A 22,062-nucleotide genomic window follows, 5' to 3' on the forward strand; every position below is an offset into this window, starting at 1 on the left:
CAACGCAATGGTTGACGGGTCCGGTCCAGTATATAAAGGGCACGTGGGACAACACGTCTTATAGTTCAGGTTTCAGCTGAAATCACACAATCGCACATTATGACATTTATTAAAAGGGACAAACAGCCATAAACACGAAATTAAATTAAAACAACTCACAAGGAGCATTGAACAGACGACAGTTCGGTCACTGACTGAAGTAAAGTGGTGTGGGGGAAAAATTGGAGCCACATTTAGAATCATCTTTACTGTACTTCCAGCCGCTCAACATGAAGCTTGTGTATTTAGTGAATCTATATGTGGGTAACTGCTACCATCTTGTGGCGAAATATGGAATTGCAATTAAAATATAAACTTTTTTGTTTTGTACACCGATTTTTTTTCTAGGAAATTGTTATTTCATGAGGAAACAAGTTTAAAAAAATCTTAAGATTCAACATCCACTTCAAAGCAAAACTTGTTATACTGGAATTTCGCCGAAAACTGACATTGCGAGTAAATATAATGTAACACCTAATTTTTCCACTAGCTGGCAGTAGAGTTAGAGTGATTTTTTAATATTTTCATTAAAAAAAAAATATATATATATAATTAAAATGAGGAACGCTTCACGAATTTGCGTGTCATCCTTGCGCAGGGGCCATGCTAATCTTCTCTGTATCGTTCCAATTTTAGTATATGCGAAGCCGAAGCAACGCAATGGGTGAAGGGTCCGGTCCAGTATATAAAGGGCACGTGGGACAACACGTCTTATAGTTCAGGTTTCAGCTGAAATCACACAATCGCACATTATGACATTTATTAAAAGGGACAAACAGCCATAAACACGAAATTAAATTAAAACAACTCACAAGGAGCATTGAACAGAAGACAGTTCGGTCACTGACTGAAGTAAAGTGGTGTGGGGAAAAAATTGGAGCCACATTTAGAATCATCTTTACTGTACTTCCAGCCGCTCAACATGGAGCTTGTGTATTTAGAGAATCTATATGTGGGTAACTGCTACCATCTTGTGACGAAATATGGAATTGCAATTAAAATATCAACTTTTTTGTTTTTTACACCGATTTTTTTTCTAGGAAATTGTTATTTTATGAGGAAATAAGTTTAAAAAAATCTTAAGATTCAACTTCCACTTCAAAGCAAAACTTGTTATACTGGAATTTCGCCGAAAACTGACATTGCGAGTAAATATACTGTAACACCTAATTTGTCCACTAGCTGGCAGTAGAGTTAGACTGATTTTTTTTATATTTTCATTAAAAAAATAATAATAATTATAATTAAAATGAGGAACGCTTCACGAATTTGCGTGTCATCCTTGCGCAGGGGCCATGCTAATCTTCTCTGTATCGTTCCAATTTTAGTATATGCGAAGCCGAAGCAACGCAATGGTTGACGGGTCCGGTCCAGTATATAAAGGGCACGTGGGACAACACGTCTTATAGTTCAGGTTTCAGCTGAAATCACACAATCGCACATTATGACATTTATTAAAAGGGACAAACAGCCATAAACACGAAATTAAATTAAAACAACTCACAAGGAGCATTGAACAGACGACAGTTCGGTCACTGACTGAAGTAAAGTGGTGTGGGGGAAAAATTGGAGCCACATTTAGAATCATCTTTACTGTACTTCCAGCCGCTCAACATGAAGCTTGTGTATTTAGTGAATCTATATGTGGGTAACTGCTACCATCTTGTGGCGAAATATGGAATTGCAATTAAAATATAAACTTTTTTGTTTTGTACACCGATTTTTTTTCTAGGAAATTGTTATTTCATGAGGAAACAAGTTTAAAAAAATCTTAAGATTCAACATCCACTTCAAAGCAAAACTTGTTATACTGGAATTTCGCCGAAAACTGACATTGCGAGTAAATATACTGTAACACCTAATTTGTCCACTAGCTGGCAGTAGAGTTAGAGTGATTTTTTAAATATTTTCATAAAAAAATTAAAATAAATTATAATTAAAATGAGGAATGCTTCACGAATTTGCGTGTCATCCTTGCGCAGGGGCCATGCTAATCTTCTCTGTATCGTTCCAATTTTAGTATATGCGAAGCCGAAGCAACGCAATGGGTGAAGGGTCCGGTTCAGTATATAAAGGGCACGTGGGACAACACGTCTTATAGTTCAGGTTTCAGCTGAAATCACACAATCGCACATTATGACATTCATTAAAAGGGACAAACAGCCATAAACACGAAATTAAACTTTGTGAGCTGGTGTATTTAGAGAATCTACATGTGGGTAACTGCTACCATCTTGTCTTTTTGATATTTAAAAAAAAAAAAAAATCATAATTAAAATGAGGAACGCTTCACGAATTTGCGTGTCATCCTTGCGCAGGGGCCATGCTAATCTTTTCAAAAATATGGTTTTGCACTATATTTACCTCCATAGTTTTCACAATAACGCTTCAAGTAAGGATACCACGTCAATCCTATTCGATAATATAATTTTTTATGATCACACATCAGCCTTGCACAGGCAGATAACAGAATGCTTACTACTCCGGTACTGGACGCTCCCATCGGTTGATTCAAAGTTCATTTTAAGACTTCTAAAGGGCTGCAGGTGCTGTCTTGTCGTATTCACACTTAGTGACGGTCAGCATTAAGATGTTTGGTGTTGTTTTATTGTTTGGACTTGTTTCTCTCACTTCCTTACATATTGTAAGTATTGTTCATTTTGTATCACAAGTATGTCACGTTTTGATGACATGTACTAAAGTTGCTTTTATTATTTGCAGATACCAATTTCACCTGTGGTGCATGGTATGTCAAAGGATTACTTTTAATATACTGTATAGTGTATACATGATGTTTGTGTGTGGAAAAAGCTGGTGGTTACAACTTCATTTTTTAATATTTTTATTTACAGAGGTATATAAGAATGGTGAAGATTTGAACCCATTCCTCAACTATGGTGAGATGCAAATGCTGTGTTACTCAACAGACTGACAAAATATACTTTGACGGCTGAGACAAAAATAAAGCTAATCAAATTTTAATTTGCTTATATTTCTTCTGCAGGGTCAGATATCAAGCTTTTTGAGGGTGACATTTTCCTTGACGTATGTGAGCTCTTTGGACATTTTTCTCCTTCTTTCACAATATCAATAACTTTTCTTATGTCTTCCATCTTTTCTTGTATGGTTCAGAAAGGAAGGAATGCCGTGAAAGACAAAAGATACAGATGGAAATTTCCTATTCCATACATTTTGGGTGATGATTTAGGTATGCCTCTGTGTATGTTGTTATAAATGTGCGAGTTGTGTAGTTCTGTATGTAAACATAACATAATATATATTTCCCTCTGGTTTCACACGCTAACTTAAGTTTGCCTGGTGAAAATCACTGGTTACCATGCGGTGAAGCCACTGCAGTGTCATTTTCTTTTCTTTTTTGGCAATGAAGAGAGCGCTACGTTAGTGTTATCATCAGCAGTGGTTAGCATATCTGTATGCTCTCTGGGTTAGCCTGACTTCAAAATAGAAGCACAGGCCCAAATCCCACTCAGTGAGGCTGTGAAAGTGATTGTGAATGGCTGTCCATTGTGCACTGTGACGTATTGTGAAGAGGGTCTTCTGCCCAGATTTAGTCATAACTGTTTTAATGTATTTATTTCCTCAGTAGAACTTTTATCTATGGATGTGTCTTTGTGAGTAATGTCGCAATTTCTGCCAAGTGTCTGTAATCAATGATGTTTTTAAAATCTTATCGTCATGACTGGGATCTCATCAATTTCCACAACAATGGGCCATTGTCTGTGATTGAAGTGTCTGTAATTAATGATGTGTTTAAAGTCTTATCTCATGTCCGGTGAACTCCAGGTGGGCTGTTTGGAACCGCCCTTCAAGATAGTATAAAAAGGTTGTAAGTGTCTGTAATCGGGACACTTGTGAGAAGAATGCAGCCATTTGTCTGTAAACTTGCTTGTGTCCGGAATATTCTGTAAAAATAAAACCTTCGAAGGAACTGTTCACCGATCTCCAGCCTGTATTCAGATAATCAACATTCTCTCTACCCGAAAGAAAACGAACACGCAAAGAAAAAGATTATTTTCTTCAACAATTGGCAACCAGTCTAGTGTGTTGTCTGCCTTTCGCTCGAAGAACAGGCTTTAGCGTCACTTGACTCTGAAGAGGATAAGCGGTCCAGAAAATGGATGAATGGATATTGGTGAAAAGTGACTTTACTCCAAGAACACAAGCTTTTTGAAAATACCATACAAAGTTTGTAATTAGCGGTTGTTTGAAGTATTGATACTTTGATTCACTCCCCAGATCTAAACGCCAAGGGCTGCGTGCACCAGGCCTTTGAGATGTATCGCCTCAAATCTTGCATTGACTTCAAACCTTATGAAGAAGAGAAGACATTCATCAAGTTTGAGAAAAGAGGAGGGTATGACTTGCAATTTCCAACCTGTTGTGTTTGTTGATGAGTTACTGCATAGGCACAATGAAAAAAAGCTTTGAAAAATATAAATAACAGGCAGCGCAGTGTCACATCTGTGTGGAGTTTCAACGTCCTTCATCACAAAAGCAAGCATGTTCATGATGCCCTTATTGACCTCACTTCTAATTGGGAAAAATTCTAACATGATATAGTTTTATCAATCCATATGTCTTAACGTGTGAATTTAAAGGGTCCATTGTTCCCCCATACAATTTTGTGGAGATTCTGCAATCCTCTTAACTCAATATAATCAAAGACAGTGCTTAAATAATCCAACTCTTGTAGGTGTTTCTCCAGTGTCGGAGACCAGCAGACTGGTCAGATTCTGTCTTTAGGGTCAGGCTGCGACCACAAGGCAGTGATTGAACATGAGCTCCTCCACGCTTTAGGCTTTTACCATGAGCAGTCCCGTACAGATAGGGATGACTATGTGGACATCTGGCTGGATCAAGTTCAATCAGGTAAAGTTGCGTTATTCTCAAAACTAGACTACTTACACAAACAATTAAACCAAAAAACATCCAGGATCAGTCTTAGATGTGACATTTTGGGATGATTGTTTTTCTTTATACAGGACTTGAACGCAACTTCAACAAATATAATGACGATTTCATCACAGACCAAAACACAGCTTACGACTACGAGTCCATCATGCATTACAGGCCCTTCTCCTTCAACAAGAACCAGTCCATTCCCACTATAACAACCAAAATCCCAGAATTCTACAACATCATTGGCCAGTACCTTGACTTCAGCAAGCTGGACACACACAGACTCAACAGGATGTATAACTGCTGTACGTACATATAAATGTATGAATGTCTGTTTTGGCTGGTGCAGCACTTTTTTATTCAACCCCTTGGTTGTATGTTTTTTTTTTTGTAGACTTGTGGTATTTGAGCCCAAAATGGGCTCTGCTCTTGAAGTGTGATAACTAAGTTAATTATGAATATATTTTTACTTTCAAGTACTCAAAAAAGTACAGTGGCATCATATATAGCTGTCTGTCTGTCTGTCTGTATGTATGCATGTATGTATGTGTGTATGTATGTGTGTATGTATGTATGTATGTATGTATGTATGTATGCATGTGTGAATATGTATGTATGTATGTATGTATGTATGTATGTATGTATGTATGTATGTATGTATGTATGTATGTATGTATGTATGTATGTATGTATGTATGTATGTATGTATGTATGTATGTATGTATGTATGTATGTATGTATGCCACCTCCACTTAATTAGCTTGCCACCTCCAGCCTGACATTGTTCAACACAGCGCTCCAGCTGTGTTGATTGAGCTCGGCAGCAATGTATTTTAACTGCAGATGCAGCATTACACCTTTATCGAGGCACTATACCATTAGCACAGAAAAGACCTGAAGCAACAACTACTGAAGAAACAGCTTTTTTAATTATTGTTATTATTATTATTGTCAGAACATGGGAGTATTATATGTCGCCCATAGTCTGGATGGTACCACCTCTGCCTCAATTTGAGCCAGATACCTTTATGGATATTTATGGACAATGAAAGCAGTTTTGTGCTATAAGCAAAACTAACTATGTTGTATATATATATATATATATATATATATATATATATATATGGTGACATTTTGAACCGCTACATGTTATGACAATTTGCTGAAATGTTTAGCTTCCTAGTGGTTTAAAAAAATAAATACGTTTTCTCTGATATAACACAATGAATACATAAAAAAGGCCAAAATGGGACTAAAGTTAAATGCAATGAAGAAGAAAAAGACTCAGTCTACAAAATTTTCCTTAATATTTTATATATATAAATAATTTTATTTATTTATCGCTTGTTGCATTGCATCTCAAAATCAAGTGCTTTCTGCTAGCAGACACATCTAGCATAAATCATGTCATATGGCACGGCACCACTGCATTCGAACGAACTGCAGTGTTTGGGTTGGTTTTGTAATCATCAAGAAACAAGGCGATTCGGACAAGACTGGGCCATGCTGTTATAAAGAACATCAACTCAACTTTAGTACTCACCTAAAAATGAGACAAAGCGGTCTGCTCTTCTTTCTGTTTTTGCCAATCACAGCTGGTCCGCTCACCCTGCTGGACCAGTGTGCCTTTGAGTATGCCAGCATCTGCGGGATGATTCAAGCGTCTTCTGATGATGACGACTGGGTCCACACCAAGAGCACTGTGGGCGCAGAAGATCATACACTCCTCGGGAAATGCAGAGGTCAGTGTTGGATACTTTTTAACCAGTGTTAAGATATGAAAGGTTCTCATACGTTGTGTTTTTCAGATGCCGGTTACTTTATGCAATTCAGCACTTCAACTGGCAGACCTCAGGAATCCGCTCTACTGGAATCTCGAACCCTCTACCCCAAGAGGAAACTTCAGTGTCTGCAATTTTTCTACAAGATGACCGGGAGTCCCAAGGACAGGCTTGTGATCTGGGTCAAAACGGACGATGGCACAGGCACTGTTCGCAAAATGAAGAAACTGTGCACCTTTCACGGTATAAAGCAACTATGCCAAAAAAACAAAACAAAAAAAAAACACATTTACAGGAACAAAGTAGTAGAATATTTCCAGTTTTGTAATCCAGGAAGCTAACTTCGTGTTTTATTCTTGTTTAATGTACAATGGCACATTTACATTTGACGTCTATAGCCATCAATGGCAGCGAATGAGTTAAAGAGCGCTTTTGTTACTTTTTCCCTGCTCCTTTTTGTTCTGCAGCGGATTCTGATCACACGTGGAAGATTGCCCATATCCCAATGGAGGTAGATCTCAAATTCCGCTATGCTTTCCAAGCTGTACGTGGTGAGCCCTCTGCTTCTTCAGGAGGTATCTACATCGATGACATCAGTCTAACAGAGACACGCTGTCCCAATGCTGTATGGAGGATCCAAAACTTCTCTCAGATCATGGAAACAGCTGACATAAACACAGTTATCGACAGCCCTCGTTTCTACAGCCCTGAGGGATACGGTTATGGTGTCCGTGTCAAGCCTTTGTCAGAATACACTGACTACACAGGGAACTACACTGGGCTGTACTTCCACTTGGTCAGTGGGGAGAATGATGTGGTGATGCAATGGCCAGCGGTAAACAGACAGGCGACCCTGATAGTGATGGACCAGGACCCGGATATTCTTTTGAGGATGTCTACTGCCCGCAGTCTTACCACAGATATGAGAGAAGGTAAGGTATATGTTTTTGTAACTGGAACACTGTCTTTGAGGTGTATTTTCATTTGCAAGTCCAGAATACATCCTGTGTCCCTCTCATCTTTTGCAAAAACATCACTTTCCTCTCGTAACTTTCCTCTTGACTCTTTCCTGTTGTTCTTGTATAAGGTTTGAAAGATCAACTGGTCTTCTCTGTATTCTCGTTCAGCAAATGTCTATTGTCTTCTTGGGTTACCTTTGTGATGTGACCATTCCGCCACCTAGATTGGTTTCAATTGGTTTATCAAATGAATCGGTTTGACAACTGTGTGTTTGACATACATATGGGCCAAACAATTGACTGGAAAAAGCGGAATGCCTGGACGGGACCTACGTAATGAATCGCTATGACAACTGTGTGTTTGACATACATATGGGCCAAACAATTGACTGGAAAAAGCGGAACGCCGGGACGGGACCTACGTAAAAGTGAGACAAAACAGTGGGGCTGGCAAAATCTGCCAGGATCGGAACACAAGGCTCAAATCCGAGACTGTCCCGGTTAAATAGAGATGTCGAGTCACCCTAAGTTAATGACAATTCAATTTAACTGTTAAGCAGTCGGTCAATAAAGCCTCGTTGGGCAGTGTATCAATGGCAATGTCGTTATTTTGCTGTTGCAAACTTTGACGCCAGATCTGAGAGACTAACTATCTTAGTGCTAGCTAGGATAAGGCTAGGACAACACAATGCAGATTGATGTAAAACCAAAGAGAAAAAAACATCGTTGACCAGGGTATGGCGTGGTTTCCTGGAGATTAAAGTAAGCTGTTTTTAACAAAAAAAAGAAAAAAAACTTTCAATGGGTTGATAAGCTGCGTCAGTGCGCCGGTGAAGGCTACACTCCACTACGTTTGAATGAGATAAGTAAAAATGGCTTTGTACCGTTATGGTTAAATTGTATTTTTCATTTTTTAGACTATGACATGTACCCCCTCCCAGCAAAAGTACAAGTAGTTACCCATTCAGGTCGATTCAAGACTCGTTGGTTAATGTCAAAACAAATAGCGGATTTTGAATGCGAGTCCGAGCTCTAATATTTAGCAAAATAGCAGAGATTGATACTATGATCCATATGCCCACATCTGGTGACATTGCACAATATTACTCAAATGGGATCTATGCTATTTTTCGCTCTCTAAAATTTAAAACAGTCACCAGGTGTAAGACATTTTTGGTCAAAGTGCAAAAAGGATACATTTTTACAGCATGCTTAGCATCCAGTAAAAACACTCCTGTTAAAAAAACTCAGTTTTGTTGGGCAGTTCTGTCTCGCGCAATTGAAATTCAGAGAAAGGGATGTTAATGATTTCTTTGTTATGAACTTTGTTACTTTGCACTTCTTTTCCACATCTTTGCACTTCTTTTCTACATTAATACAGGGATTTATGGCTACGGTGGCTATGCTCGTGACAACTCCGGGAATATACACAAAAAACAAGCATTCACATTCACATTTACAAATATCTCAAACAGGCAGGACAGCGGATCTCGAGGACCGGAGTTTCCTACCCCGGTGTGCAGTATACTTCCACATCTGCATCCGTCATACGATCTGTGTGTGTGTGTGTGTGTTTGTGTGTCTTCTAGCAACAAATGGAAAGTACTTTTGGGACAACCCTGCAAAGGTAGGGGAATATGACCCTTCCTGTCATTGCCACAGAGGAGGATCTCAGGGTTGGAGAAATTTTGTCAAGCACTTTGACCTTAGGCGGCGTAATTACCTTAAGAACGATGATCTCATCATCTTCATCGACTTTGAGGGTTAGTAATCTGGAGTTGACTGTGTTTATGAGTATGTTGAAACTGATTGAAAGACCTCTTAAGTATTTATTCTTTTGCAGACATAACACCATTGATCAAAACGGAAGTCCCTGTTAAACCAACTGAATTATAAGTGCAACTGTGCTGTAACTACCTGGAAGTAAAATAAAAAAGTTTCTTTGTTATACAAAGGTTATTACTTATTTTCATTCTATGTACCAATTATGTAAAGCAATGTTTTGTGTGTGTGTGTTTTTTTTTAATGTAGACATGTTTCTGGAACGAGAGCAGCACTCGAAGCAAGATGTCATCAAAGTATTTTATCAACAGTGTGGGTGTTTCTAATATTTGTCCATTACATTTGTATGAATCCAGGTTGACAGTACTTAAAACATCCTGTGACTTAACCAAATAATGATGAGGACTTACTCGATGAGTTTTAAAACGCATATACAGTAAATAATGTAAATAGAGCTGGACCACAGTCTCTGAATCAATGTTCTTTATACAACAATAAACATCAGAGCATTGGTTTGGTGTATTCTTGTCTTTATGACATTTTTTTTTTATATATATATAAACATTTTCTTCTGCAACAAGAAACACATTGAAAATGTTCATTATAGCAGCGCCTCCACTCCGAGTCCCTCCCAACACATCAACATACATTTTCAAAAAATATATAACTGTAGGTCTAGACTAGCTAATTATATTACTTATGTTGTGCCGCGTCGTACAGCAGGCTGACGTGTTTCGCCACCATCTTGAGCTAGTGTCAGACCCAATGGGTCGACCGCAGCTTACCTTCCACAGCTGGGGCCTGCTGGTGGTCATCATTGAGTCCTTCTGCTTTGCTCTTGCTAGCTTTTCCCGTTAACCACTCCTTAGCTGCTACAGTGAGTTGTTGCTAGCTACTCTCGCCAAGTAGCCCTGGATGCAGAGTACAGTTCGAGGCGTGCCGCCACGTGGGGAGGGCTTAAAGATTTGACTCCGCCCACACGGATTTTTCAAAATGATTTAATCTTTCTTTTTTTTTCAACAAAATTTGCTATTTAATGATGTGCCGTGTTATGGCATAAAGTTATTTTTTCAAAACATGTTTTGGAGTATTGAAAATTTAACTTAACCCTCAGTCAGCCGGGGCGGAACTAACTAAACGGTTTGACGGAAGAGGCCGAAGTGCAGTACTTCATGTCCCCAGCAGATGGACGGTTCAGGTTAGTGTTTGGGTTTGGTTCAGGTTAGTGTTTCAGTTTTTAATTTTCATTGTTCAATAAAGTGTTCAAACAATACTGTAAGCGTGATGTCATAAGATGGCACACAAAGCCGCCAGGGCAATAATTTTAAGTGTATTTTTAGCCTCATGGTGTCATTATTTATTTATTTGTATTTTTTTTTTCTGAGAGAGCTCAGTATTGTTCATTCGGTACTCTTACCGATTTGACATGTCATCATCATTGCTCTCTCTTTTTTCTTCTTTTCTTTGGTATGAGCGTGTGTATGTGCGAGTGTGCGTGTGCATATGTGTGTGCGTGTGAATGTGTGCTCATTAATTCACCTAAAACCTATTAAAAATCCCATACCGTTCACCTAAACCGAATACTTCAGAATCCCGCTAGAGTCGTGAAGTTGTCAGGAGACCCGAGGAAGGATCAAAGAAAGGAAAGAAAAGTGAAATCCAGCACCGGCCAGACATCACTTACTACCCACCGGGTTACCAACCAGAATCTTTCACCAACCCCAGAAACATCTAAATTCCAACAAATTAGGGAGACCTCAACAGACTAAAAGAAAGACTGTGGAAAGGAAGGAAGGATAGATGAAGCAGAGTGAGATCCACAGACATCAGCCTTCACCGATTCAACGACCAGAGAAAGAAGCAGATTGTGTTGGAATTTCGGTAGATGCTGGTGTGGTGGATCTAGCATGCATGAAAACCTCCACCAAAGAGGGGAGCCGTCGACCCCAGCCAGGACAGAGCAAGCACAACCCCCCAGGCCGCGGCAGCGCCAAGGCACAACCCCCGGGCCCCGCACGGGCCACCGGCCGGAGAGCAAACCCAGGAGCCCGGAGCGCCCAACACGGCCCGTGCCCCAAGCCCAACGCAGCAGAACGGGGCTCGGCAGGCCCACCAGGCACCCCTCCGACCCACAGCCCCCGCTCCCCCCGCCCCCCATCCACACCCGCCACCCACTACAGTCCAGCTCCCAGGCCCCAAAACCCCCCCACCTCCAGCAATCCCCCACCCAGCCACCCGTAACCCCCCACCCCTGAATTACCCCCCTGGCCCGTAGTTTGCCGAATTGTTCAGCTTCCCCGCTGAAAAAATAATAAATAGCCTTACTCTCATAATGCACTCGTAGAAATCGGCCTACCTTTTTTGTTTCCCCTTTCCTTTTTCTAAACTGGGCACCTGATGGCTTCCTTTGATCCATCATCTTCATTTAATTAAGTCTTGACATCATAGCTTGCATACTAAATACTTGGGTTTTAACCCCAAAAATTTGACCCAATTTTTAGGGTTAAATGAATACAACATGTTGGGTCAAATCAATGCAACAGTTGGGTTATTCCATTCTGACCCAATTTTTATGGTTAAAATAATACAACTAATTGGGTCAATGCAAAAAAATAAAAAATTACCCAACTTTTAGTCAAAAGAATAACTCAAATGATAAAATTGACCCAAATGGCAGTAAATCCCTTTAATATATATATATATATATATATATATATATATATATATATATATATATATATATATATATAATTTGTCTATTCAGGCCTGACCAATCATCTTTTTTAATTAGCAAGAATCAGCCAATTTTATGTATTTTTACAAAATAAGATTAAAATTATAATTCAAACATCCACTTTTTTAAACACTAAAAATAATCAACCATTGTCTAATTCATATCTTTGTTTTCAGTGTTAAGGGAGACACATTTTAATTACTATCTATTTTAAATAAATCTGATTAATCTGTTATTTTGAATTTTTATCAATTACCACCTGTCTAAATTATGCAACACACAGACAAATGTTGACAAGTGATGAAATGTTTCTACAAAATATCCTGTTATGCTATATTGGCTACACTGTACAGATGTTTTTTTTAATTAAGTATATTAAACAGAACAATCTAGGTAGAATGAACCTTCCACTATAAATGTATTGATTTACACCATTAACCTAATTTTATTAACATCTTACAAATTAATCTTATATGCCTATGTGTGCCTTGGATTGGCTGGCAACCAGTTCAGGGTGTGGGATAGGCTCCAGTACCCCCGCAACCCTTGTGAGGATTAAGACTTCTTTCCCCAGATGAACATGCAGGCGGTATGTGTTCAAATATTTTTTCATTTAATTTATTTAACAAAGAGAATATTGGAAAAATTGTTTATTTTGCCATTTAATGCTGCCAAAAATTGGGCAATTCAAAGTGTGTGTGTGTTTTTTTTTTTTTTTTAAACAGCTGCTATGTAAAGGGGAAAAAAACAACCTTAAAAACTAAACCACAGTATTGAGGCATAGATGGCGGTTATTCGAAAACTGAACTAGAATCTTTACAAAGCAGTGTTTTGCCAGGCTGTCCTAAAAAAACACACCTGCCTCGACTCAGGTCTCTCTATGCCATAAACAATTGTTTGCAGAAACTCCCATGCTTGCGCACACTGCTCGTAGTTTATATCTAACATGTAAAATATTTTAAAAGCACAGGTCAACTGCACCAAGTCGTGTAGTTTGAGAATGTACAGTACATGACCTGCAAATATTACAAATGATTGTGAGGCACATTTAATTTATGCGACAAGCCCAAGAACAGTGAGGTAGGGCCTTCTTTCCCCCTGCTGGATGTACTCAACCATGTTTGTTCCAACCTAAGACAGGCACACACAGAAAGCCAGAAAGTGTCATTTGAGTAGAAATTAAATCACAAACCAGTTTTATTATTTAAATCACTTTTGTGATTAAGGTGTTGAAGAAAATAATATTTCCTTCTGCGTGTTCGTTTTCTTTCGGGTAGTGAGAATGTTGGTTATCCGAATGCAGGCTGGAGATCGGTGAACAGTTCCTTCGAAGGTTTTATTTTACAGAATATTCCGGGCACAAGCGATTTCCCAGACAATGGTGGCAGCCTCTCGCAAGTGCGAAGTTACAGCGGACTCACAACATTCTTACACTATCTTGAAGGGGCGGTACCACAAAGCCCCCACCAATGAGATAAGACTTTAAAAACATAATTGATTACAGACACTTCAACCACAGACAATGGCTCATTGTTGTGGAAATAGATTAGGTCCCAGTCATGACGATAAGACTTAAACAAAAAAAAAAAAAGAGAGAGCAATGATGATGACATGTCAAATCGGTAAAGTTACCGAATGAACAATACTGAGCTCTCCAGAAAAAAATAAAAAATACAAAAAAGACTTTAAAAACATAATTGATTACAGACACTTGGCAGAAATTGCAACATCACTCACAAAGACACATCCACAGATAAAAGTTCTACTGAGGAAATAAATAAATTAAAACAGTTATGACTAAATCTGGGCAGAAGACCCTCTTCAAAGGGCTATATAAATAAACTTCACTTGACTTGACATATAGATCGGATGCGTATGGATGAACATTTATACTGCAGACGCATGTCTGCGTGTGCCTTCACGAAAGTCAGACAAGTGAGCCTCTATCTGCGACATTTCCAAATCTTCATATCATGATAGAAACTGTTTTTGTTGGTGTTGTTGTTTTTAATCAGAGTTGTCAAATGCTAATCAATAAGATAAGACCAACATCATATCACCCGTATTGGACCAGGCAAATGAAAAATTATATCAGGTTTTTACTATCATTTTTATTATCATTTTTATTATCATTACTATTATGTTTATTATGTTTTTATTACTATGTAAAAGCTTGAATTTCTCAAAGTTACGTTCAAGTAATATTTGTTGTCATGTCTATGGCAATATTCATTATAATTAAGATATGATCACACTGATGATGTACAGCGACACTTGAGGCTTAAAAGGATGTGTAAAGTATAAGTTATCTATTAAGCTCCATTATGGAGAGCAAAGTCCCTCCCTAGGTTCTTTATGGACATGCTTACGCTAGCATCACTGAACCAAGTGCTGTGTAGAGAACAACATGGGCTTTGGAGACAGCTGGATGAAGATTGGGTCGCTTGTTGTCTTTTTGGCAGTTTTAAAGGTAGATTTATCTCAAATTGAGTTGCACCCGGGAAATTATTAGTACTGGAATTAAACTGTTTTATTTTTATGCCAGGTGCAGACTGCTCCAATAGCTACAGGTTGGTTCATGACAATGGATTCATCTCATGCATGTTGTAAACTTTAAAAAAAAAAGGCTTTTTGACCAATAAGACATGATCCATATATTTATTATCCAGATGATAATGCAGATGGTGGTGAGCTAAGGGGTGATATCCCAGAGATCAATAAAGGTAATAGTTTCTAGCTGTTTCATATGTTGTCTGTGACGGCAAGCTTTGTCGATTGACATTATGCCATGACATTTTCAGACTTGAAGCATCTTTTCGAGGGAGACATTGCAGGTGATGTAAGTATATGCAGCCGATGCTGAAATAGTTGAAATGAAAAGAACGGACAGTTCTCGCTATGTGTGTTGCAGCTCACCAGGAATGCAATTCTTGATCAAACAAGGAGATGGAAGTTCCCCATACCTTACATCTTAACAGATTCATTAGGTACACTGGGTTAGATGAATAAAGTTTTTCTGATCTAAAACAATATTGTAATCATGATTGCTTATGTTATAGAGTTGAATGCTAAAGGGGTAATACTCCAAGCTTTTGAGGAATATCGTTTACGATCCTGTGTGGACTTCAAGCCCTATGAAGGAGAGGCAAGCTACATCTCCTTCACAAAGCTCTCTGGGTGAACTATAACCTCTTTTATATACACAAGTAATGTCATCATCAAAGTATAGAACCCAAGGTTATTTGAAACTAGACTACAGTAAGAACGGGATTTTCCACCTTTCTAAATACAGATGCTGGTCATATGTCGGAGATGATAAAACGGGACAGAACGTGTCCATCGGAGCCCGATGTGACACGAAGGCCATCGTAGAGCATGAGCTCCTGCACGCTCTCGGCTTTTACCATGAACAGTCACGTTACGACAGAGACGACTATGTCAAAATCTGGTGGGACCAGATTGAAGAAGGTAATGATCTGTAAGAAACGTTCTTCACTAACAAGGGATGTTGCAAGATTACTGCGGAGAACATTATTGTCTTGACACCCTTTGAGACACAACTAGCCAAATAAAAAGACAAGTGCGGAGTTCAGTGTCATGTATTGCAGTTTGATATTTTGTGTGACTCGAGGAGCAGATTTATTGGCCAAGTAAGGAAAAAAGCAACAACACAATTTGTCATCAAATTCACAACTCAGCGAAACCGGGAACACGAAAATAACATTGACCAACAAGGAGACAGAACGAGTAGCCTGGTAGTTCGCTAACTAGCGCCCCAAGTTTCTTAGCTGGAAAAGAAGGAGACATGAATCTGGTGAGTGGGGGGAAAAAATCTAATGACCGCTATCATTACTTCACAGGGAAGGAGCACAATTTCAACAAGTATGAGGATGATTTCATCACTGATCTGAACACGCCATATGATTATGAGTCCATCATGCACTACAGGCCACTTTCCTTCAACAAGAATGAGAGTATCCCCACAATCACCACCACCATTCCATTTTTTAATGATGTCATTGGACAGCGACTGGACTTCAGTGAAGTGGATATCACTCGGCTCAATCATATGTATAGCTGTGGTGAGTCTCTGCTCATAAACATCTGAAAAAATAAGAGCCATGTGATTCTGTCTTACAGTCATGGGAAGCAGAAATGGAAGAGAAGTCTTAAAAGTTGTTTAGACACTTATGTGATCCCATTAAGTGAGAACTTCTACATCACTTCCACATTTTAAATTCATATGTGGAGTGTAGTACTCTGGTTTCAAATGATATTAGAGACTGCTGATTCGATTGAACATTTTTCATTTGAGATCCTTCTTGTCTTTTAACAGCAAACACACACACTCTTCTAGACCAGTGCTCTTTCGAACTGAACAACATCTGTGGAATGATCCAGAATGAGGATGACAATGCAGACTGGGCTCAGACGCTGAGTACTTCTGCTGATATGGATCAAACCCTTGCAGGACGCTGCAGGGGTACAAAAAAATGCTTTTTGGCTTATCTCTATAATTCACAATTATGTAGTTCTCATTAATATTTTTTTATGTCTAATTTAAGATTCTGGCTACTTAATGAAGTTTGACACTTCTACTGGTAAAGTTGCAAACAGCGCCTTACTGGAGTCTCGCATCATCTACCCCAAAAGACAAGAGCAGTGCTTGCAGTTCTTCTACAAGATGACAGGAGCAGCAGGGGACAAACTGGTGATATGGGTCCGGGTGGACGATGGAACAGGAACTGTTCGCAGTGTCAGGAAGATCCACACCATCACAGGTATTGGATTTTATGAACTTTGCTTTAAACTTTGATGCATGAATTGATTTAAGCTATTTTTTTTTCATTATTATTATTTGTTTGCTTCTAGGTGACGGAAATGATGCCTGGAAAATAATCCATTTAAAGCTCAAGATGTCCCACAAATTTCGCTACGTCTTCCAAGGAATCAGAGGATCACCCAGCTCTTCTGGCGCCATCTATCTTGATGACATCACTCTCAGTGAAACAGTTTGCTCCACTGCTGTCTGGCAAATCCACAACATTTCTGGACTTCTTTCCAGCACCCCTCCCGGCAGTCCAGTGAAAAGTCCATGCTTTTACAACTCTGAGGGCTACTCGTTCGGGATAAGCGTTTACCCAAATGGAAAAGACAAAGCCTACCAAAACTACGTGGGTCTGTTCTTCCACCTGTGCAGTGGTGAAAATGACGCAGTGATGGAGTGGCCAGCCCAGAACCGACAAGTTACGTTTGTTACCATGGACCAAGATTCTGATGTTAAAATGAGGATGTCGTCTACAAGGAGTTTTACCACAGGTAGGCCAAGCTCACCGGCATATACTGGACATAGGGTCGTCCTTATTTGGGGATTGAAACCCCCCCAAAGAGGACTCTTCATTTCATCCATTTGTGATTGAATGCAAATTGAATGTTTTCTAACTAATTAATGTGTGGCCTTAGCAACACATCTAAGTCTAGTAACTGTCTGTATAAACAGGTAAACAGGAGGTAAGTGTAATTTGTATTAATATACAGACAGTACGTATGTACTGGTGTTAGCATATCAGCCAGTACATACATACTGTCTGTATTTTAATACAAATACAAATACAAAAACGTCTTGAAGACTGGAAAGGCCTTGCTAGTCGAGGAGCTAGCTTATCTAAACAGCTAAACATTCATAAACAAATTCTAGATAGTTCAGGTGTGCAGTAAAGTTTTCTATTTATACTGTAAAACTGCAACAAGAAACATACAATCCAATCAATATGCACTACACACATGTGAATTATCGCAGACACCAACGATATTAGCCTATGCTAACAATAAGCAATCACAGTTAGCATTGTAAGTCAAAATACATAATTTACAATTCTGCTCACATTTACGTGTTCCATGTTGCATGCTCATTACACAGTTGTCTTAACAAATGACTTAACAGACAATTAAAACATTAAAAGGCCTAAGACTTCATGAACAGTGAAGGTTTCTACGTACGTTTCTAGGGAATGAGGACGTAGAGTTATTACATTTAGATTCCATTCAAAAAGCAGGTGCTAACAGCGAAACCGGAGTCTCAACGTAGTGGAAGAATGCGTACCAATTAAGGTAATGAAACCTAGAAAGGTTAAAACCATGGCATGGTGCATTTCGGCCTCAAACCAATGGCATATCTGCTGAACTTTTGGCTGCCAGTGAATAATTTATTATTAATAAGCATTCCATCCATTTTCTATAGTGAATGTTCTCATAAGTATTGGGGTGAAGTGGAGTGTATCCTAACAGACTTTGGCCAAGAAGTAAGGTACACCCCGGTATGTAATTACTCTTAATTGTTCCTTGCGACTTTATCCTTTGTAGATGTTGATGGCCGCTGGAGCAAACCGACAGCTGCATCTGGTGCAGTGTGGGATGCTAACTGCAATTGCTACCAGGGTGTGGAAAGAGGCTGGAGCACTTACATTTCTCACAAGCAACTCCACAAGAGAAGCTTCATTAAAAATGATGACCTCATCATTTTTGCTGACTTTAATGGTGATAGTCCCAAATATCAGTTTTATTATTCTACAGTTCACCATTCTAAATTGTGACACATTTGCTATGTGAAGTGTGTAAAGATAAATATCAATTTCATTCATTCATCAGATTTGACACATTTGATCAAGTCTGAGGTGCCCATCAAACCTGTGCCACCAAACAAAGATGCAATGGTTGAGAAGGCAATGAAAACAAGCTTGGAGGCTTCCAAACCCAGGAAAGCACGTGCTTCACAGACCCACGTGGCCCTTGTTTGAATGGAGGTGTGTGTGTGGAGAAAGATGGAGCATCCTCTTGCAGGTGTGTAAGCCATTTTATGGAGTGGAGTGCTTTTAAAGATTTGAAAGTCATGTTTTGCCTCACTTTACAGAAGACAGAGCCGAAACACTCTTAGAAAAAAATACTGTATTCTATTTTTGTTTTCCATTGTACAGATTTTTTTGTTGTATCCTGTCGGGTTCACAATTAAACCCCGAGGTGCAATTAAGTACTGTTTATGGTTAGAAAGTACAAAACTGTACAAACTGGCAAAGGGACCATTTCTGTACCTTTTCTTTGCATGTAAGAGTACAACAAGTTGTAGGCCTGTGTGAATGCTTTTCAAAAGAGCACAATGTCGTTTAAAATGTTTAACTCATTTGCTCCCACCCAAACGTATAAACACAATTAAATGTTTTAAGTGTCCCAAAGACGTATTTATACAGTTTTTTTCATGTTTTTTTTTTAAATGCTAGAGCATACAGAAGGCTTTCATGCAGCCTCTCAACTGCAAAAAATGGTTGAAGAAATGGTAATTATGCTTAGTGCTGTAAAAGTTAAAGCATTAACTGATTAATTAATCACAAAAAAATGTCGCATGAATCATGAATTAACGCAGATTAATCGCACTATTAATTTTGACCATAGATAATCCTTTAGCGTGACAGCGGATGGCTACGTTTAAGGTAGCACAGCTTGTGTTTGAGCAATAAACATAATTACATGCATTAAAGTAAAGCATTTAATACATTTTTGCATATGACATTTAGAATATTTGTTCATGTCAAATTATTTGGGTCATTTTTTCCCCATTTTAAATTATGCAAATAATTCATTGATTATAAAAAGATGAGAATGAGTGTGTGCACAGTGGATGATTTTTTTTTTGAAGATGTCCTCATAACATTAAATGTCAAACGAATTGACACATAACCGGTGCTCTTCAAATTTGGTGGGAAAAAAATACTGATAAAAAAGCCTTTTTTATTAAGTGATTAATCATGATTAATCAAAATTCTAAATTGTGATTAATCTGATTTTAAAAATATATCGTTTGACAGCTCTAGTTATTATAAAAACGACCAGCAGGTGGCAGCAGAGCAAAAGAGATCAACCAAGCTCATTTACTCACAGTTTTAAATAGATTCGTGAATGATGAAACTATATTCTAATACTAATTGCTGCAAAACAACAGATAGAAATAGCGAGAGCGAAGGGGATTGTTCATGTTAAAATGGCTGGGAGTGAATGAGTTAAAGGGGAAGTCACCCCCCCCCCCCCCCAAAAAAACAAAAAACAAAACAAAACAACAACATATAAATATATATAAAAGACCATGTAAGGCCAAGGCTGATTTTGTAAATGACCATTTAATGTGTTACGATGTATAGTAGGCTAAATTCAGACTACCATTTATAGTAAAGCTTTTACTTACATTTTTTAAAAAAAAATACCATGTATAGTAAGGTGTTTGAAAAAACAACATCCATGTATAAAAAAGGCTTCTTTTTTTTAAGCGACCATGGGATTAGTAATTTTATTTTCCAGTTTTCTGGCTCACTTAGAAAGTTTCTTGCTAAAGTTAAATAAACTAAAATAAAACAAGTCACTTGAATGAAGCAAAATTAACGGCGATTGTTTATTGAAGATACAGTGTGCAATTTTAAAATGATCTTGACAACAATACGGTATTCTGCGTAATATTGTGTTAGTGGAATATGAGTTGGACCTAAGCAGCAAAATCCAGCAGTTCTTGCTGTCTAGTGAAGATGACTCCAATGTTGCTCAGGGCTCAGGTAGCAACCAATCAGAGTTCTGCTTCAGAAAACAGGTAAGCTGTGATTGGTCGTTGCCTGAGCCCTGAGTTAGTGTGATGTCCTCTTCAGTCGACAGCAAATGGCAAAATGGCCCGCCTTCTGAGATGGATAAAAATGACTGGATTTTGTTTCATAACTCGTATTCCACAAATTTAATATTAATCAGAATGTTATGTTTAGACTAGTGAGGTCACGTATAACATATTGTCAAGAAATGTTTACGGTTGACTTCCTCTTTAAATAAATTAACAATGAAACATAGTCAGTGTACAGCTTTTATAACGCTATAAATGTATTGTTTCCCCAAAATAGCTCAAAATACAGGCACTTATTACTAAACCGACGGCAACAAAAGTGAAAAGTGAAAATGTTAACATTGAGCACAATATTTTTTTTTGCAGTCATTTTTTCCCCTTCTTTCATGTGGCCCGTGTTAAAGGTTCTCAGGTGTGGATAGGGAGCAGGTCATTTTTTCAGTGCTGTCCCATGAAAAGAAAAATATCTACAGAAATGGGAGGGGTGTACTCACTTTTGTGAGATACTGTAAATTTCACAATGCATCTTATGAGGTTTGCGCAATGGCTGCATCCTCCACTTGAGGTCGCCAAAGTTGGGTAAAAATATGCATTGGATATTAAAAGTCTACACATGAGATCCCATTGGTGCTGTGGAAGCCCATGGCTTGTGTTGTAAGATGTGACTACAAAATTGCCAGGAAAAGCATATTAAATTTAATTAAATTTAATTAGTTTTTACTGAGTTAACTTCTTTACCATCTGCTTCTTTTTAGGCGTGCTTCAAGTCAGCCCTCGCTCTATAGTGGTTCGAGGTGTGAGAATGTGAAAATCACACACATTCTTCAAGTGTTTGACACAGACCGTGTGCTCAAAATTGACCTGTATAGATTGCTGGTAACCCTAACCCTAACGCCAACTCCGTTATTCTTCTTACCTGACTGGATAGCAAATGCCTTCTGGATCTTACTGATGTAGACCACTCGTCCAATTCCAGCTCAATATACAGTATTTAAACAAGAAGACATAAATAGACGCAGCTAAATGAGTCCTTATCCTGAAGCTGTAACTATTCTGTGATCAATTTGTTTGTATGATCACTGTATGTATGTTATTCTTTTGAGTAATTTTTGCATATGTTTAAATTGACATTACTCATATAACAATAAAGGTGTATACTAAAAAGCTGCAATATTCCAAATATTTTATACTTGTGGA

The 22,062-nt window shown here is 38.4% G+C and overlaps 1 protein-coding gene, 5 non-coding genes and 1 pseudogene across 6 annotated transcripts in view; 2 read left to right on the plus strand and 5 right to left on the minus strand.

The window, feature by feature from the left end:
• LOC144039941 (U6 spliceosomal RNA) overlaps window positions 1-6 on the minus strand; it is a 106-nt gene extending 100 nt beyond the window's left edge. The window contains exon 1 of the small nuclear RNA XR_013289569.1: window positions 1-6. This exon is cut by the window's left edge and continues 100 nt beyond it. This is a non-coding gene — a small nuclear RNA (U6 spliceosomal RNA).
• A 586-nt stretch (window positions 7-592) lies between these two features.
• On the minus strand, window positions 593-698 carry LOC144039942 (U6 spliceosomal RNA). The gene has a single exon (XR_013289570.1). It is a non-coding gene; the product is annotated as a U6 spliceosomal RNA (small nuclear RNA).
• Window positions 699-1,284: 586 nt separating this feature from the next.
• On the minus strand, window positions 1,285-1,390 carry LOC144039943 (U6 spliceosomal RNA). Its single transcript, XR_013289571.1, has one exon. It is a non-coding gene; the product is annotated as a U6 spliceosomal RNA (small nuclear RNA).
• A 586-nt stretch (window positions 1,391-1,976) lies between these two features.
• On the minus strand, window positions 1,977-2,082 carry LOC144039944 (U6 spliceosomal RNA). The gene has a single exon (XR_013289572.1). It is a non-coding gene; the product is annotated as a U6 spliceosomal RNA (small nuclear RNA).
• A 1-nt stretch (window position 2,083) lies between these two features.
• Window positions 2,084-9,838, plus strand: LOC144039758 (meprin A subunit alpha-like). The gene is made up of 13 exons (XM_077553412.1): window positions 2,084-2,087; window positions 2,892-2,936; window positions 3,044-3,084; window positions 3,172-3,247; window positions 4,297-4,414; window positions 4,754-4,929; window positions 5,043-5,264; window positions 6,555-6,701; window positions 6,768-6,983; window positions 7,208-7,672; window positions 9,289-9,462; window positions 9,543-9,622; window positions 9,731-9,838. Exons 1-12 carry the CDS (start codon window positions 2,084-2,086, stop codon window positions 9,593-9,595), a joined length of 1,737 nt encoding a protein of 578 aa, XP_077409538.1. The 3' UTR covers window positions 9,596-9,622; window positions 9,731-9,838.
• On the minus strand, window positions 2,313-2,423 carry LOC144039951 (U6 spliceosomal RNA). Its single transcript, XR_013289579.1, has one exon. It is a non-coding gene; the product is annotated as a U6 spliceosomal RNA (small nuclear RNA).
• A 4,784-nt stretch (window positions 9,839-14,622) lies between the features above and the next one.
• LOC144039760 (meprin A subunit alpha-like) lies at window positions 14,623-21,822 on the plus strand (annotated as a pseudogene).
• Window positions 21,823-22,062: the final 240 nt, after the last annotated feature.

This window comes from Vanacampus margaritifer, chromosome 19 (genome assembly GCF_051991255.1).
Source record: "Vanacampus margaritifer isolate UIUO_Vmar chromosome 19, RoL_Vmar_1.0, whole genome shotgun sequence".
Classification (NCBI taxonomy): domain Eukaryota; kingdom Metazoa; phylum Chordata; class Actinopteri; order Syngnathiformes; family Syngnathidae; genus Vanacampus; species Vanacampus margaritifer.

Coding starts and splice junctions, on each gene's coding strand:
- LOC144039758 (XM_077553412.1), top strand. Junction 3,085..3,171: donor AGGGTGACATTTTCCTTGAC/GTATGTGAGCTC, acceptor TGTATGGTTCAG/AAAGGAAGGAATGCCGTGAA. Junction 4,930..5,042: donor GCTGGATCAAGTTCAATCAG/GTAAAGTTGCGT, acceptor TTCTTTATACAG/GACTTGAACGCAACTTCAAC.